The sequence below is a fragment of the Entelurus aequoreus genome, linkage group LG26 (assembly GCF_033978785.1).
Source record: "Entelurus aequoreus isolate RoL-2023_Sb linkage group LG26, RoL_Eaeq_v1.1, whole genome shotgun sequence".
Taxonomy (NCBI): Eukaryota; Metazoa; Chordata; class Actinopteri; order Syngnathiformes; family Syngnathidae; genus Entelurus; species Entelurus aequoreus.
The window spans coordinates 33,942,484-33,961,193 of NC_084756.1; the positions used below are offsets into that span (position 1 = coordinate 33,942,484).

Here is an 18,710-nt window from a genome sequence, read left to right on the forward strand (position 1 = left end):
AAGACCGTTCACCTAACCCAAGGTTCATAAAGCTTATATATTTTTAAAAAGTTACGTACGTGACGCGCACATACGGTCAAGCTGTCAAATGTTTAGCAGCCAAGGCTGCATACTCACGGTACCTGATATTCAGCTGGGAATGACTACAACAGTAAATAAACACAAGACATATATATACTCTATTAGCCACAACACAACCAGGCTTATATTTAATATGCCACAAATTAATCCTGCATAAAAACACCTGCGTGTTTGTTATGCTAGCTCCTATGCTAGCTCCTAGCTCCATAGAACACGCCAATACAATTCAAACACCTGATCAACACACACAATCACTCAGCCCAAAAGACCGTTCACCTAACCCAAGGTTCATAAAGCTCATATATTTTTAAAAAGTTACGTACGTGACGCGCACGTACGGTCAAGCTATCAAATGTTTAGCAGCCAAGGCTGCATACTCACGGTACCTGGTATTCAGCTGGGAAAGACTAAAACAGTAAATAAACACAAGACATATATTTACTCTATTAGCCACAACACAACCAGGCTTATATTTAATATGCCACAAATTAATCCTGCATAAAAACACCTGCGTGTTTGTTATGCTAGCTCCTAGCTCCTATGCTAGCTCCTAGCTCCATAGAACACGCCAATACAATTCAAACACCTGATCAACACACACAATCACTCAGCCCAAAAGACCGTTCACCTAACCCAAGGTTAATAAAGCTTATATATTTTTAAAAAGTTACGTACATACGCAAAAAATAGTTGCGCACATACGGTCAAGCGATCAAATGTTTAGAAGCCAAAGCTGCATACTCACAGAAGCACGTCTGCGTCTTTGTCATCCAAATCAAAGTAATCCTGGTAAGAGTCTGTGTTGTCCCAGTTCTCTACAGGCGTCTGTGTATCGAAGTCAAAAGTCCTCCTGGTTAGAGTCTCTGTTATCCGAGTTCTTCCATCTTGACTGCATCTTTCGGGAATGTAAACAAAGAAGCGCCGGCTGTGTACTGTTGTTGCTGACTACGTTCGAAAAATACGTCCATTTCGCACCGACAACTTTCTTCTTTGCTTGCTCAGCTTCTTTCTCCATAATGCAATGAACATGATTGCAACAGATTCACGAACACAGATGTCCAGAATACTGTGGAATTATGAAATGAAAACAGAGCTTTTTCGTATTGGCTTCAATGTGGAAGGCATATCCGTGTTCCCCGGGTTACGTCACGCGCATACGTCATCCTCAGAGGCGTTTCGAACCGGAAGTTTAGCGGCAAATTTAAAATGTCACTTTATAAGTTAACCCGGCCGTATTGGCATGTGTTATAATGTTAACATTAATGAAGTTCTCACTGCAGACGCTAAAGTAATTAAAACATATATCTCACATTTCTATCAAAAGCTTGTCTTCTTTTTAATACTGAAGAATGTGACTCAACAGTTCATCACTTCATAACCAAAATGTCTTCTCATAATTCAACATGTGACAGTCCCATAACGATGACAGAACGTGATGATGATAATAATACTGTGGAGGGGGGCGTGGCCTGCGGGCCTGCAGCGAAGCAGGGTGTGCCAGGGCTGGCCTCGAAGTCAGCGACAGGTGCGTAGATGGCCCACCTGGGCCTTTTTATCTAATCACCTGTCGCTCTGTATAAGCAGCAAACTGGGAGGAGAGAGGTTGTTGGAGCTGGAGCAAGACAGACTTTGTGCTAGAAAGCAGAATGATGGAAAACACGGACAATAAAACAGTATTACATCCAGAAACCCGGGCTCTCATGTCGGTACTTGATGGTCAGAAGAACCCCTGGAGGGCAACCGCCACAAATACATTTGACTTATAAGGCACATTTTTCCGGCACCCAAGGACACGGTACAAATACAAAACAAACAATTGGATAAAAACAACAAAGATGGATAACATTTACAGTGAATAAACAGTCAGGAATTGATTAACGTGGACCCCGACTTAAACAAGTTGAAAAACTTATTGGGGTGTTACCATTTAGTGGTCAATTGTACGGAATATGTACTGTACTGTGCATCTACTAATAAATGTTTCAGTCTCAAAGGAATAGGTGTGTTTTGAGTCTTGCTTTAAAGAGGAAATGGAATGTATATAAAGAATAGGGATGTAAAGGTAAACAGTATAATGATAAACCACCATACAATTCCAGACAATAATACCGTTTAATTTCTTAATTGCAGAAAAAGCATACATTTATTAACGCATTCCAGACAACAAGGTTTACTTCCTGTTAAACCGAAGCGCCGTCTGGCCTGGGCATGCGCACTCCAGCCGTTCGGTTGGCGTAAACATGGCGGCGACTATACGCCGACTTTGCTTTGAAAATGTTCCCTCCGAGTAAACATAGCTGATGGCTTCCTTTCACTTCATTTCAATGAGACTCGCTGTGCCATGAAGAGCACAATGCTGTTGGAGGATAAACATATTTCATGTTGCACTTTCATTTTCAAGCTGCAACTAGCGTCCTTCCGTCAGCTGCTGGGACTGAGAGTTGGCATGAGGCAGGCCATGTGTGGGCAACCTTCTTTAAAGTCTGCACTTTGTTGACTCCTCCTTTAACTTAACTCATAACTTTATCACTCTTCCAATAACATCAATACTAGCTCAAATGTTTTGGCATCTCATCCAATTGAACGCAGGCGGAGTTGTCGGTGAGGCACAAAGATTGTGTATTAGATGTGAGAGGTATCACTCCAGTTTAAACTGTTGGACTGAAGGACATATTTGTTGTTGAAGAACAAAGCTTGTTTATTAGACTTTATCTTCATTAGCCAAACTGCTTTGTGTTTTGTATTGATGTCAAAAAGTAAACAAGTTTGTTTTTTTTTACATGACTTGTGTTTTTTCATTCCACAAAGTAATTACTTTAATAACCATTCATGTGACATAGCATTTTGGTAATGTTTGATGGTGTATAATTAATACCTATACAACTCTTAATGGATCTGTCCTTATACATCAGGTACATGTACACACATTAGTACATGTACATGTACATGTACACACATTAGTACATCTACATGTACATGTACACACATTAGTACATATACATGTCATCATCATCATCGGCAGTCACTCGTAGTCGAGTATTATTAGTACATCTACATGTGCATGTACACACATTAGTACATATACATGTCATCATCATCATCGGCAGTCACTCGTAGTCGAGTATTATTAGTACATCTACATGTACATGTACACACATTAGTACATATACATGTACACACATTAGTACATGTACATGTACATAACTTAAAGAAACGCTGATAATAATAATGAACACAAATATTTGTTGTTAAATGTATAGATGATGTTTACCTAGAGCATGTTTTAGATGTTACAAATGACATGATGGCGTGGCGTTCACAAGCCAACACTGTTTTACCTAACATAATGAATAATCCTGATTAATAATCCTGATTTCAATATTGATAAAAATAATCTGAATAATTATTTTGCCCATAATTGTGCAGTCCTATATGTAAGACTAGACCTCATATATTATCACTACTTTTTTATCTACAGCATTTGGACTAAAAGTGCAGTTACGTCTATACGGCTATCTTTCAAAATATTATTTTATTTGTATTTATTTATTGTATTATTTTGTTTGTAATGATTGTTGCTTTCATATGCACATTCAACTTTCTACTTGAGGTACTTTTTTTTTTTTTTTTTTTTTTTTTTTATAAATGTCTTATGATAATGTCAATGAGGGATTTTTAATCACTGTTATGTTGAAATTGTTACTAATATTGATACTGTTGTTGATAATATTAATTTTTGTTTCACTACTTCTGGTTTGTTCTGTGTGGTGTTTGTGTCTCCTCAATTGCTCTGTTTATTGCAGTTCTGAGTGTTGCTGGGTCGGGTTTGGTTTTGGAATTGGATTACATTGTTATGGTATTGCTGTGTATTGTTTGGTTGGATTAATTAATTAATTAATTAATTAATAAAATAAAATAAAGAAATCGATTTTTTAAAAATGACAATCAATTCTGAATCGCACAACATGAAAATTGCAATTTTAATTCGAATCGATTTTCTCCCACACAGAGCCTCGATCTCCACTCTTGTTGTCCGTCTGAGCTCTTATTGATTGAAATTGATTGAAACTTGTATTAGTAGGTTGCACAATGAAGTACATATTCCGTACAATTGACCACTAAATGGTACCATTTAGTGGTCAATTGTACAAACTTATTGGGGTGTTACGTAACACCCCAATAAGTTTTTCAACTTGTTTAAGTCGGGGTCCACTTGAATTGATTCATGATACAGATATATACTATTTTCATAATACAGTCATCACACAAGACAATCATCAGAGTATTTACATTGCATTATTTACATTATTTACAATCCGGGGTGTGGGATGTGGAGGGGGGGTAGGTTTGGTTGGTATCAACACTTCAGTAGCGTCCCCACCGTCAGTATGACGAACAAAACACTTCTAAACTGCATTTTTAGAAGGGCACGACTAGATAAAAAGTAAATGTAGAGTAAATGTAAAAGTATAAAAAAGTACAAAGCGAACAAAGAACAAAGACAAACGACAACGACGCAGCGAACTGCAGCAGCGGCCGTCTAGATCGACGCATTTTGCTTTGAACAACAGCCATGGAAAAAGTCTGTGCACGTGCTTGTATATATATATATATATGTATATACTTTTCAAACAGTAGTTATCGATTATTTGATGATTGATACATTTGCCAACCATTGTTTTAAAACAAGACTAAAATGCCTTTATTTTGAAAAATCACTGCTGCGGAGTAGGAAACGGAAGTTGCGGGCTTCCAGCGCATGCGCAAATGTACTTGAAGCGAAGCAAAAAGACGAAGACCACGTGCTATGGTTTGTCGGAGAATTGTCGAATTGACGATCTTAAAGTCATATGATTGACAGCAAATATAGCAACACATATCTCAATTCTATTTCCCAGAGCCACCAAACGTGCATTGAGTTTGGATCGATATCTGAAGTGAAGATTGAAGACGTGATAGAAGATGGACGACTTCTGCTATGCTAAGATGGCGACGTCCGCTAAAAGAGAAAGTGAAAGTGAATCAGCGCCAACAACTTCCAGAAAATCACCAACGGACATAAAGACGAAAGATGAAGGTGAGTGACTTGAAGTTTTGTCTTTTCAAAACTATTTGAATTTCAAGCCCTTGAAATGGAAATGAGTCGACCTTGTTGAAGAATGTAAAGAGATGATTGTTAGCTTTAGAACAGTGTTTTTTTAACCTGGGTTCGATGGAACCCTAGGGGTTCGGTGAGTCGGGCTCAGGGGTTCGGTGGAGGTCAAGACACACCCGACTCATCGTGTAAATAAAAACTTCTCCCTATCGGCGTATTACGGATACGGCAACAGCAGAAGTCAGACTGATTTGCAGGTGTGTTATTTGTTGTGAGTTTATGCACTGTGTTGGTTTTGTTCTTTGAACAAGGTGATGTTCATGCACGCTTCATTTTGTCCACCAGTAATAAAACATAGTAACACTTTAGTATGGGGAACATATTCACCATTAATTAGTTGCTTATTAACATGCAAATTAGTAACATATTGGCTCTTAACTAGTCATTATTAAGTACTTATTAATGCCTTATTCAGCATGGCCTTATTATAACCCTAACCTTTTAACCCTGGCCCTAACCCTCTAACCCTAACCAAATAACTCTACATTAAGTCTTTTTTACTTAGAATATGTTCTCCTAGTGTCCAAATAACTCTAAATTAAAGGCCTACTGAAAGCCACTACTACCGACCATGCAGTCTGATAGTTTATATATCAATGATGAAATCTTAACATTGCAACACATGCCAATACGGCCGGGTTAACTTATAAAGTGACATTTTAAATTTCCTGCTAAACTTCCGGTTGAAAACTCCTTTGGATGATGACGTATGCGCGTGACGTAGCCAGTGAAACAGGAGTATCGGTAGCCCATTGAAGCCAATACAAAATAGCTCTGTTTTCATCTCATTATTCCACATGATTCTGGACATCTGTGTTGGTGAATCTGTTGCAATTTGTTCATTGCATTATGGAGAAAGAAGCTGAGCAAGCAAAGAAGAAAGTTGTCGGTGCGAAGCGGAGTATTTTGTGAGGGAAGTCAGCAACACAACACAGCCGGTGTTTCATTGTGTACATTCCCAAAAGATGCAGTCAAGATTGAAGAACTCGGACAACAGAGACTCTTACCAGGAGGACTTTGACTTCGATACACAGACGCCTGTAGAGAACTGGGACAACACAAACTCTTACCAGGATTACTTTGATTTGGATACACAGACGCAGACGTGCTACCGTGAGTACGCAGCTGCGCTTCCAAACATTTTATCGCTTGCCCGTACGTGCGTGTCACGTACGTAACTTTGGGTAAATATATAAGCTTTATGAACCTTGGGTTAGGTGAACGGTCCTTTGGGCTGAGTGATTGTGTGTGTTGTGCAGGTGTTTGAATTGTATTGGCGGGTTATATGGACGGGAGCTAGGAGCTAGCATAACAAACACCTAGGTGTTTGTTATGTGGGATTAATTTGTGGCATATTAAATATAAGCCTGGTTGTGTTGTGGCTAATAGAGTATATATATGTCTTGTGTTTATTTACTGTTGTAGTCATTCCCAGCTGAATATCAGGTCACCCCCGGCTCTCACAGCATCTTCCCTATCTGAATCGCTTCCACTCCCTACTAGTCCTTCACTCGCACTTTCCTCATCCACAAATCTTTCATCCTCGCTCAAATTAATGGGGAAATCATCGCTTTCTCGGTCCGAATCGCTCTCACTTCTGGCCGCCATCACTGTAAACAATAGGGAACTTTGCGGAAATGTTCAACTGACTACGTCACGCTACTTCCGGTAGGGGCAAGGCTTTTTTTTGTCAGATACCAAAAGTTGCTATCTTTATCGTCGTTGTTCTCTACTAAATCCTTTCAACAAAAATATGGCAATATCGCGAAATGATCAAGTATGACACACAGAATAGATCTGCTATCCCCGTTTGAATAAAAAAAATTCATTTCAGTAGAGCTTTAAGTTCCTGCATGTACTGCACATTTTCCATGGCAGTGCAACATTCTCGACGGTACAGTGAGTAAGCTTGCAGAGCTCGTACATCTTCAGACTTCACCACAGGCCAGTTGAACACTTTCTCCATGTAAGCTGCTGTTATCTGGTACTGGTCACCGAAGTGTTTTTCCAACAAATACTTTGCCATCTCATAGCCTCTATCTGGGGGCATGTGTTGACAGCTACGTACCAGTTCTTTAGGTTGACCCCTAGTGTACATTTCCAGATAGTACAGACAATCTCCTTTGTTGCTTGTGTTTTTCTCAACACATTGCACAAATGCTCTGACAAAGGTTCTGTACAGTAATGGATCACGGTCAAAATAGGGAATCTCGCTGTGTGTGAGTAGATGAGAAGTTTGCAACGACATTTGCAATGTTGCAATCTCATTTTGCCTGTGCAATAAATCCCATAAAGTGGGCGTGCCATTGGTTGGAGGGGAAATGTTAACTTGCCTTGATTGCTGCTGTGTGAGGGGTTGATAGTCTTTAGCCTGGAGGTTGAGAGTGACTGGTGGTTCCTTGGTTCTCTTTAAGTAGGAGTTCATGCCATCAGATGCTGTATGTCAGGGAGCATGAAGGCTGGGAGCTTTTAAAACTGCTAATTTCGCATCAGCAGCTGCCAATTGAGCATCCAGATCTATCATTTCCTTTTTCTTTCTCATTCTTTCCCTCTCCTCTTCCAATTTCTTTTTGATCTTTTCCTCTTCCAGTTTCCTTTTGATCTCAGAATCAGAGTAGTTTTATTGCCATTGTTTGAGAACGGGTTCACAAACTAGGAATTTTTCTTGGTGCAAACGTGCGACATAAAACACATATAACACATATTTGGTATAAAAAGAGCTGTGACTGAGCTATCAGATAGACTTAGAAGGGATTCAAGGAGCTGCTGTTAGGAGTTATGGTTCATTTGCCTGATGGCCGAGGGGAAAAAACTGTTCAGGTGGCGGGAGGTGTGGGTCTGGATGGAGCGTAGTCTCCTGTGACTCCTCTTCCAATTTCCTTTTGATCTGTAACAACTCCTCTTCCAATTTCCTTTTTATCTTTTCCTCCTCCTCTTCCAATGCATGTTTTTCCTGTAGAGCTGCAGAGCGGACAGCGAGGGCAGCCCTTTCGACCTCTGCCTGTCTGCGAGCTGAGGAGGTGCTTGACCGACTAGAACCAGAGTGTGTGTGACTCCCATGTGATTTGTGACTTATAACATTAGAAATGCTGTCATTTGGAGTAATTTTGTTTTCCAAATCCTCAATATTTCCCAGGGTTGGTGTTTTTGTCCAGGTGTCAACAAATTCATGTACATTGATTAATTTGGCTTTGTACTATATGTCGTGTTTGATTTGGTCTTCTGTAGGTAGAATTGGTAGGAGGGATTTGTGTGCACTTGCAGTTTCCTTTATAAAATTGAGATATTTGGTGAAAGCCGCTTGCACTTCCATTTTGTCCTCTCCATTTTCCATCCTCTCCATGATATGTTTCTGCATGTTGCTTGCCTTGTTTAATTTGGATCTTCTCTCCTTCTGAAGTGTTTCAATTCTCACCATTAGAGCTTTTGGTGTCATTTTCACTGTGCGTTTTTTACAGCAGATGTTTGATTTGTGTCCACCTGATTTTCTATCTCTGCAGGCTGTGACTGATTTTCAGTCATTTCTGACAATTCAGCCTGTGAGGGTTCCATTTGACCTTTAAAGGCCTACTGAAAGCCACTACTAGCGACCACGCAGTCTGATAGTTTATACATCAATGATAAAATCTTAACATTGCAACACATGCCAATACGGCCGGGTTAACTTATAAAGTGCAATTTTAAATTTCCCGCCACACTTCCGGTTGAAAAAGCCTTCGAAGGATGACGTATGCGCGTGACGTAGCCCGAGGAACAGAGGTATGCCTTCTCCATTGAACACAATACAAAATAGCTCTGTTTTCATTTCAAAATTCCACAGTATTCTGGACATCTGTGTTGGTGAATCTTTTGCAATTTGTTTAATGAACAATGGAGGCTGCAAAGAAGAACGTTGTAGGTGGCTGTAGCAACACAAGGACCATTTACTCGGATAGCAGACGCCTAGCCGATGCTAGCAGACGCCTAGCCGATGCTAGCAGACCCACCGCACGGATGATCTGGTGAACTCCTTCGTCGCGCCGTCAATCGCTGGAACGCAGGTGAGCACGGGTGTTGCTGAGCAAAGCAGATGAGGACTGGCTGGCGTAGGTGGAGCGCTAATGTTTTTATCATAGCTCTTTGAGCTCCGGTTGCTAAGTTAGCCTTAGCGTCGTTAGAATTATAACACATGCCAATACGGCCTTCAATGTGGAAGGCATATCCGTGTTCCCCGGTCTACGTCACGCGCATACGTCATCCTCAGAGGCGTTTCGAACCGGAAGTTTAGCGGCAAATTTAAAATGTCACTTTATAAGTTAACCCGGCCGTATTGGCATGTGTTATAATGTTAAGATTTCATCATTGATATATAAACTATCAGACTGCGTGGTCGCTAGTAGTGGCTTTCAGTAGGCCTTTAAACGCTGGTTTAGTGTGACTGACACGATGCTTAGGCTCAATAATTATCCTTGTAGTACCGATACTAAATGTATAGATACTTTTCCAAATAAAGGGAACTATGAAAAATGTCATTATTGGCTTTATTTTAACAGAAAATCTTACACTACATTAAACACTCCCAGTTAAAGAAGAATTTGACAAGGTTAAAATATAAATTAAAAGGCATTAAAGGCCTACTGAAATGAATTTTTTTTATTTAAACGGGGATAGCAGATCCATTCTATGTGTCATACTTGATCATTTCGCGATATTGCCATATTTTTGCTGAAAGGATTTAGTAGAGAACATCGACGATAAAGTTCGCAACTTTTGGTCGCTGATAAAAAAGCCTTGCCTGTACCGGAAGTAGCGTGACGTCGCAGGTTGAAAGGATCCTCACATTTCCCCATTGTTTACACCAGCAGCGAGAGCGATTCGGACCGAGAAAGCGACGATTACCCCATTAATTTGAGCGAGGATGAAAGATTTGTGGATGAGGAACATAAGAGTGAAGGACTAGAGTGTAGTGCAGGACGTATCTTTTTTCGCTCTGACCGTAACTTAGGTACAAGCTGGCTCATTGGATTCCACACTTTCTCCTTTTTCTATTGTGGATCACGGATTTGTATTTTAAACCACCTGGGATACTATGTCCTCTTGAAAATGAGAGTCAAGAACGCGAAATGTACATTCACAGTGACTTTTATCTCCACGACAATACATCGGTGAAGCACTTTAGCTACGGAGCTAACGTGATAGCACATCGGGCTTAAATGCAGATAGAAACAAAATAAATAAACCCCTGACTGGAAGGATAGACAGAAGATCAACAATACTATTAAACCATGGACATGTAAATACACGGTTAATGCTTTCCAGCCTGGCGAAGCATAACAATGCTGTTGCTAACAACGCCATTGAAGCTAACTAGTAACGGGACCTCACAGAGCTATGCTAAAAACATTAACTATCCACCTACGCCAGCCAGCCCTCATCTGCTCATCAACACCCGTGCTCACCTGCGTTCCAGCGATCGACGGAGCGACGATCATAGATGCGGTCGGCGGCCCGGAGACGGAGGAAGTCAAGGTGAGGTCGGCGGCTAGCGTGTCTGCTATCCATCTCAAAGTCCTCCTGGTTGTGTTGCTGTAGTCCGCCGCTAATACACTGATCCCACCTACAACTTTTATTCTTTGCAGTCTTCATTGTTCATTAAAGGCCTACTGAAATGAATTTTTTTTATTCAAACGGGGATAGCAGATCCATTCTATGTGTCATACTTGATCATTTCGCGATATTGCCATATTTTTGCTGAAAGGATTTAGTAGAGAAAATCAACGATAAAGTTCGCAACTTTTGCTCGCTGATAAAAAAGCCTTGCCTGTACCGGAAGTAGCGTGACGTCACAGGAGCTAGTATTCCTCACAATTTTCCTTTACAATGGAGTGAGAGAGATTCGGAGCGACAAAGCGACGATTACCCCATTAATTCGAGCGAGGATGAAAGATTCGTGGATGAGGAACGTTAGAGTGAAGAACTAGAGGCAGTGCAGGACATATCTTTTTTCGCTCTGACCGTAACTTAGGTACAAGCTGGCTCATTGGATTCCACACTCTCTCCTTTTTCTATTGTGGATCACGGATTTGTATTTTAAACCACCTGGGATACTATATCCTCTTGAAAATGAGAGTCGAGCACGCGAAATGGACATTCACAGCGACTTTTATCTCCATGACAATACATCGGTGACACACTTAGCTACTGAGCTAACGTGATAGCATCGTTCTCAAATGCAGATAGAAACAAAATAAATAAACCCCTGACTGGAAGGATAGACAGAAGATCAACAATACTATTAAACCATGTATGTCATGTCTGTGTTCATGTTTTTGTTTGGCCATGTGCTGTTTTGTTTTTTGGACACTTCCTTAGTTCCTTGTTTCACTTCCTGGTTTTGTTTGTCACCATAGCAACCATTAGTTTCACCTGTTCCACGTTTGTACTCACACACACCTGTCTCACGTTTTCACATTGTCATGTCACGCACCTGTTCACAGTTAAGTCACGCACCTGTTGTCACTATATAGGCTTTTCTGTTTCTGTTGTTCGTCCTGGCGACATCACCCATTCATGCCATGTCCACAGTTCCTTGTCACGTTAGTTCTTGTTTTCATCTCTTGTCACGTAAGTTTTTGTTTGTTTAATGTTCATAGTTCTCCGCCATTGTGCGCGCTTTTTGTTTTTTCCTAGTGAAGTTTTTTTACCTCCGCTGTGAGCGCCTTTTGTTTGTACCCTTTTGTTTGTACTTTGTAGTTTATAGTTATAATTAAACTATGTCTTTACCTGCACGCCACGTCCGTTCCATTTCTTTTGCACCACGGGAGAGCAAACCACGCCAAAGACCCAGTTTTGACAGATGTCGCCAGCATAAGAGCTCTCCCGCAAGATTGGACAAAGGAACGTGGGAGGTCCTGCGCGCCATGGAAGCCGAGACACTCCGCCATTCCCCCATGGAGCGCAGGGATCTCATGTGGGGTCCGACCGGCAAACTGGTGCCGATCAGCTCCCTTTGGCCCGGGGACGTTGGCACGTCATCCCTGTCCCGGAAGCGGCGCTCCAGACCGAGGACGTCAGGGAAGGTGAGCGGACAGCACGCTGCGCTCCTGCAGGCTCCTCCCCCTCCGGGCGGAAATGGAAGTCAGCCAGCCTGGCAGCTCAAGGAGCACTCCACAGACCTGGAGATTGTTTTCCCAAATTCTTTACCGGTTCAATCCAAGCCACCCAAATTCCATGCCCCGCCCCCCAGGACTCATGCCACGCCCAAGTCAGAATTTTTTTTTTCACCCACAAAAGCCCAGGTGGGGGGGAAAGAAAGACATTTTGGACAATTTAGAGGGGAGGATTCTGCCCTCCTCCTGAACCCCCTCCGCCCACCCCAAAAGACGGTTCCAGACCGCGGGGAGCGCGTCTGGTATCCGCTCCTTGAGGGGGGGGCTAGGGCTGGGAATTGTTCAGGTGGGGTGGCTCAGCATCGTCACGCCAAGCCACAGCCTCCAGCACGACCACAACCACCTGTCTTTCGACCTGCCAAGCCACAGCCACCAGCACGACCCCCACCACCAGTCTTTCGTCACGCCAAGCCACAGCCTCCAGCACGACCCCCACCACCTGTCTTTCGACCTGCCAAGCCACAGCCACCAGCACGGCCGCCACCACCAGTTTTTCGACCATGCCAAGATCTACCTGCTCCACGCCCAGCTCCACGCCAAGCGCCACCAGTACCTGCTCCACGTCAAGCGCCACCAGTACCTGCTCCACGTCAAGCGCCACCAGTACCTGCTCCACGTCAAGCGCCACCAGTACCTGCTCCACGCCAAGCGCCGCCAGTACCTGCTCGCCGCCAAGTGCCGCCAGTACCTGCTCGCCGCCAAGTGCCGCCCGTGGCTGCCCCACGCCGCCAAGTGCCGCCCGTGGCTGCCCCACGCCGCCAAGTGCCGCCCGTGGCTGCCCCACGCCGCCAAGTGCCGCCCGTGGCTGCCCCACGCCGCCAAGTGCCGCCCGTGGCTGCCCCACGCCGCCAAGTGCCGCCCGTGGCTGCCCCACGCCGCCAAGTGCCGCCCGTGGCTGCCCCACGCCAAGACCAAAGCCAAGACCAAGACCCGCCAAGTGACCAAGACCAAGACCCGCCAAGTGACCAAGACCCGCCAAGTGACCAAGACCCGCCAAGTGACCAAGACCCGCCAAGTGACCAAGACCAAGACCCGCCAAGTGACCAAGACCAAGACCCGCCAAGTGACCAAGACCCGCCAAGTGACCAAGACCCGCCAAGTGACCAAGAACCGCCAAGTGGCCAAGACCATGACCCACGCTACCAAGACCGCCAAGGCCAAGACCACCCACGCCAAGACCAAGACCCCCCACGCCAAGCTTTGCCGCCTGACGCACCACGCCAAGCTTTGCCGCCTGACGCACCACGCCAAGCTTTGCCGCCTGACGCACCACGCCAAGCTTTGCCGCCTGACGCACCACGCCAAGCTTCGCCGCCTGACGCACCACGCCAAGCTTCGCCGCCTGACGCACCACGCCAAGCTTCGCCGCCTGACGCACCACGCCAAGCTTCGCCGCCTGACGCACCACGCCAAGCTTCGCCGCCTGACGCACCACGCCAAGCTTCGCCGCCTGACGCACCACGCCAAGCTTCGCCGCCTGACGCACCACGCCAAGCTTCGCCGCCTGACGCACCACGCCAAGCTTCGCCGCCTGACGCACCACGCCAAGCTTCGCCGCCTGACGCACCACGCCAAGCTTCGCCGCCTGACGCACCACGCCAAGCTTCGCCGCCTGACGCACCACGCCAAGCTTCGCCGCCTGACGCACCACGCCAAGCTTCGCCGCCTGACGCACCACGCCAAGCTTCGCCGCCTGACGCACCAAGCCAAGCTTCGCCGCCTGCCACGACAACGCGCCCACCTCCTCGTCGGCCAAGGATGTGGCCATTCCATGGGCGTCCGCCACGCCAGGTGCGCCGACCTCCTCGTCTGCCAAGGATGTGGCCATTCCCAGGTCGCCCACCTCGTCAGGTTCAGCGGCGGTCTACCCGCCGTCGCCACCTGACTCTGCCCCGGTGGATTCGGGGACACCTGGTCTGGCGACCCACCGCCATGTCCCCCTCCCCCCCTCCCATGATTCTTGATCCTGTTTTTTGTTTTTGGACATCTGGGATCTGTCCGTAAGGGGGGGGTTCTGTCATGTCTGTGTTCATGTTTTTGTTTGGCCATGTGCTGTTTTGTTTTTTGGACACTTCCTTAGTTCCTTGTTTCACTTCCTGGTTTTGTTTGTCACCATAGCAACCATTAGTTTCACCTGTTCCACGTTTGTACTCACACACACCTGTCTCACGTTTTCACAGTCATGTCACGCACCTGTTCACAGTTAAGTCACGCACCTGTTGTCACTATATAGGCTTTTCTGTTTCTGTTGTTCGTCCTGGCGACATCACCCATTCATGCCATGTCCACAGTTCCTTGTCACGTTAGTTCTTGTTTTCATCTCTTGTCACGTAAGTTTTTGTTTGTTTAATGTTCATAGTTCTCCGCCATTGTGCGCGCTTTTTGTTTTTTCCTAGTGAAGTTTTTTTACCTCCGCTGTGAGCGCCTTTTGTTTGTACCCTTTTGTTTGTACTTTGTAGTTTATAGTTATAATTAAACTATGTCTTTACCTGCACGCCACGTCCGTTCCATTTCTTTTGCACCACGGGAGAGCAAACCACGCCAAAGACCTAGTTTTGACAATGTACATGTAACTACACGGTTAATAACTCTCAGCCTGGTAAAGCTTAACAATGCTGTTGCTAACGACGCTAAGGCTGAATTAGCAACTTAGCAACCGGACCTCACAGAGCTATGATAAAAACATTAGCGCTCCACCTACGCCAGCCAGCCCTCATCTGCTCATCAACAGCCGTGCTCACCTGCTTTCCAGCGATCGACGGCGCGACGAAGGACTTCATCCGTGGGTTTGGCGGCTAGCATCGGCTAGGCGTCTGCTATCAGGGTAAGTAGTCCTTGTTGTGTTGCTACAGCCAGCCGCTAATACACCGATCCCACCTACAACGTTCTTCTTTGCAGCCTCCATTGTTCATTAAACAAATTGCAAAAGATTCACCAACACAGATGTCCAGAATACTGTGGAATTTTGTCGAAGAAAACAGAGCTCTGAGTATTGTGTCCAAACACTTCCGTGGACCTCGCGACGTCACGCGCATACGTCATCCTCCAAAGGCGTTTTGAACCTGAAGTTCTCTGGGAAATTTAAAATGTCACTTTATAAGTTAACCCGGCCGTATTGGCATGTGTTGCAATGTTAAGATTTCATCATTGATATATAAACTATCAGACTGCGTGGTCGCTAGTAGTGGCTTTCAGTAGGCCTTTAAACACATTGGGCTTTTCTTGTTGCACTCAAAGAACAATTTACAATTTTCCATATTTCATATAGTCTGCTATAATCAAGGATTAGATTAGGATAGAACATAGTTTTACTGACATATTCAATTATTCATGATTTATGGTTGCCACTCCTGGTCTGTGCTTTGAGAAAAACACAATTATTAATGAAGTACTAAAAAGGAAACTATGGATAAACGTACACAGATAAGCCATGTAGCAGTAAAACACATTTATTAAAGACAAAACACAAATTGTAGGAATATGTTACAAAATGTAATCATTTCACTTGCATTAGTTGACTGCTAATTGGGCAGTTTTAACTGCGCTAATATTTGGCATCAAGTTGTACATGTGCACAGCAGGGGAGCTGGTTAACTTATGAGAGTAGTATGTGTGTTTGTGAGAATGTCAACGTGTTGTCTGAGTGACGTCAGTGAGTGAGCGGGCGAGTAAGGAGAGGTAGTGGTAGCATGTGCAGGAGTGTTAATAGCATGGTGGATGTCCGCTTCTGCCCTGTGGAAATAATAAATAAAGTGACCAAGTTGTAACTAATCCACCGTACCGGTACTTTTCAAAGGTGGTATAGTACCGATTTCAATGTATTAGTACCACAATACTTTAGTGGTAGCAGTATACTGTACAAGCCTACTACACACACATACAGTACATAGAAGAAAGTGTGTTTTTGTTGTTTGTGTCTTGCAGACGTCCAGCAGCTGATCGGTAATCCAGAAGAAGTTTCCCCTCAGTTAGGGGGGAGCTCCACTTTGAAGCAGGAGACTCCACAACCACCCTGCATTAAAAAGGAAGAGGAGGAACTCTGCATCACTCAGGAGGGAGAGTGTCTTCTAGGACGAGAGGAAGCTGAGTACACCAAGTTTCCACTGAGTATTCTCTCTGTGAAGACTGAAGGTGATGAAGAGAAACCACAAGTAGACAACCTCTTAGCTCCACTATCAGATAGTGAGGCTGAAGACGAGGTTGAAGAAGCTTTGAGCAGCGATAAAGACTGTGAAGGTGATATGAGGACTCACACTGACAACAAACACTCTGAATGCTCTACAAAGAAGAGAGGTAAAACATGTTTGAGCTGCTCAGTTTGTTTTACTAAAAAGAGCCATTTGACTCAACATATGAGAACACACACAGGTGAGAAACCATTTTATTGCTCAGTTTGTGTCATAAGTTTTTCTCGAAATAGCGATTTGACTCAACACATGAGAACACACACAGGAGAAAAACCATTTAATTGTTCAGTTTGCGGCAAACGCTTTTCCCGAAATAGCTATTTGACTAAACACATGAGAACACACACAGGAGAAAAACCATTTAAATGTTCAATTTGTGGCAAACTCTTTTCTCGAAATAGCTATTTGACTCAACACATGAGAACACACACCGGTGAAAAACCATTTAATTGTTCAGTTTGTGGCAAAAGCTTTTCTCAAAATAGCCATTTGACTGAACACATGAGAACACACACAGCTGAAAAAACATTTAAGTGTTCAGTTTGTGGCAAAAGCTTTTCTCGAAATAGCATATTGACTCAACACATGAGAACACACACAGGAGAAAAACCATTTAATTGTTCAGTTTGTGGCAAAAGCTTTTCTCAAAACAGCATTTTGACTGAACACATGAGAACACACACAGGAGAAAAAACATTTAAGTGTTCAGTTTGTGGCAAAAGCTTTTCTCGAAATAGCATTTTGACTAAGCACATGACAACACACACAGGAGAAAAAACATTTAGTTGTTCAGTTTGTGGCAACAGCTTTTCTCGAAATAGCTCTTTGACTCAACACATGAGAACACACACAGGAGAAAAACCATTTAACTGTTCAGTTTGTGGCACAGGCTTTTCTCAGAACAGCTCTTTGTGTCGACACATGAGAACACACGCTGGAGGAAAACCTTTTAGTTGTTCAGTGTGCTGTAAAAGGTTCCCACATAATGCAGCTGCAGTAAAACACATAAGAACCCACAAGGGAAAATATATATCAATCCCACAAAAAAGTGCCAACTTTTACTCCTCAGACTGATTGATGTGCAAATCAGAGACATATGAACAATTATCCCCCAACCACCACCTCCCTCAACATTCGGGCATAACAGGTTCAAACCGGCCCGTGTGATTAGTTTGCAAAGAGTAAAAGTTAAACTGTTGTTCTAAATGTGTCCACTGGATGTCGCAATATCAATTCTGTTAGGCAAGCAAATAGATAGTTCCGGGGCGAGTAAGTATACCAGGCAAGAGGTACATGGTCTTTGTTAAAGGAAATATATATAGTAGGGCTGGGCGAAATATCGATATACTGGATATATCGCTGGTTTGTCTCTGTGCGATATAGAAAATGACTATATGGTGATATTGGAGTATACGTTCTCACACAGTTGCTTTTAGCTGCAGGCATTACACTACAGGCTCTTCTCACTCTTTCTTGTCTCTCCTTCTCACAGAGACATAAAACAAGCGCACTTTCTTACATACGTCACATACGTATACGCCCTCGCTGAGCAGAGAGGTAGCAGCATGGCTAAAGTTAGCTGTCGTGCGAGTGGTAATACGAGAGAGAGAAGGTGCGAATCTGGTAACAAATGAAGGAAGAATTAATTCCCCAGAAAAACAGCAGGGGGTCCATCGTCTGGCGGTGGTTTGGCTTCAAGCGGGAAGATGTCGAACAGACAACCGTAATTTGTCAAGTATGGGGCGAAAGCGTTTCTACAAAAAAGTAGCATTACTGCTAATATGTAGCATCATTTGAAAAGTCACCCGCTACAGAATGAAGAGTGTTTGAAAGTCCGCATGTCAACATCTTCGTTCAGTGCCACACCCACAAAATGCCCAAGCAACCATTTCCAGATCAACACTGTATGAAACAAATACTCAACAACAGAAGGAGATAATGTCCGCAGGAACCTACCACATAGTGAAGGACATACACTATTTGATTTCCTATTATGCAGCTCATTTTTATTTGACACTTATTGAAATATCTTGTGTGACATCATGCACAAAAGTGCACTAATAGCTTTGTTTAAAATGTCTCTGACAATCTTTCACTTTCTGTTTTGGAATGACATGAATGTTTGTGCCACTGCTTAAT

The 18,710-nt window shown here is 43.7% G+C and overlaps 1 protein-coding gene across 3 annotated transcripts; it reads left to right on the forward strand.

Moving 5' to 3' along the window:
* Positions 1 to 4,597: 4,597 nt before the first annotated feature.
* Positions 4,598 to 18,710, forward strand: LOC133643104 (zinc finger protein OZF-like). Of its 3 annotated transcripts, none has more exons than XM_062037518.1 (3): positions 4,598 to 4,663; positions 4,980 to 5,158; positions 16,309 to 18,710. In XM_062037518.1, the coding sequence occupies exons 2-3, from the start codon at positions 5,044 to 5,046 to the stop codon at positions 17,643 to 17,645; spliced, it is 1,452 nt and encodes a 483-aa protein (XP_061893502.1). In that variant the 5' UTR covers positions 4,598 to 4,663; positions 4,980 to 5,043; the 3' UTR covers positions 17,646 to 18,710. The 3 variants fall into 3 exon arrangements, with proteins under 3 accessions (XP_061893502.1, XP_061893500.1, XP_061893501.1); XM_062037516.1 differs by lacking the exon at positions 4,598 to 4,663 and adding an exon at positions 4,858 to 4,891; XM_062037517.1 differs by lacking the exon at positions 4,598 to 4,663 and having other exon boundaries at positions 4,904 to 5,158.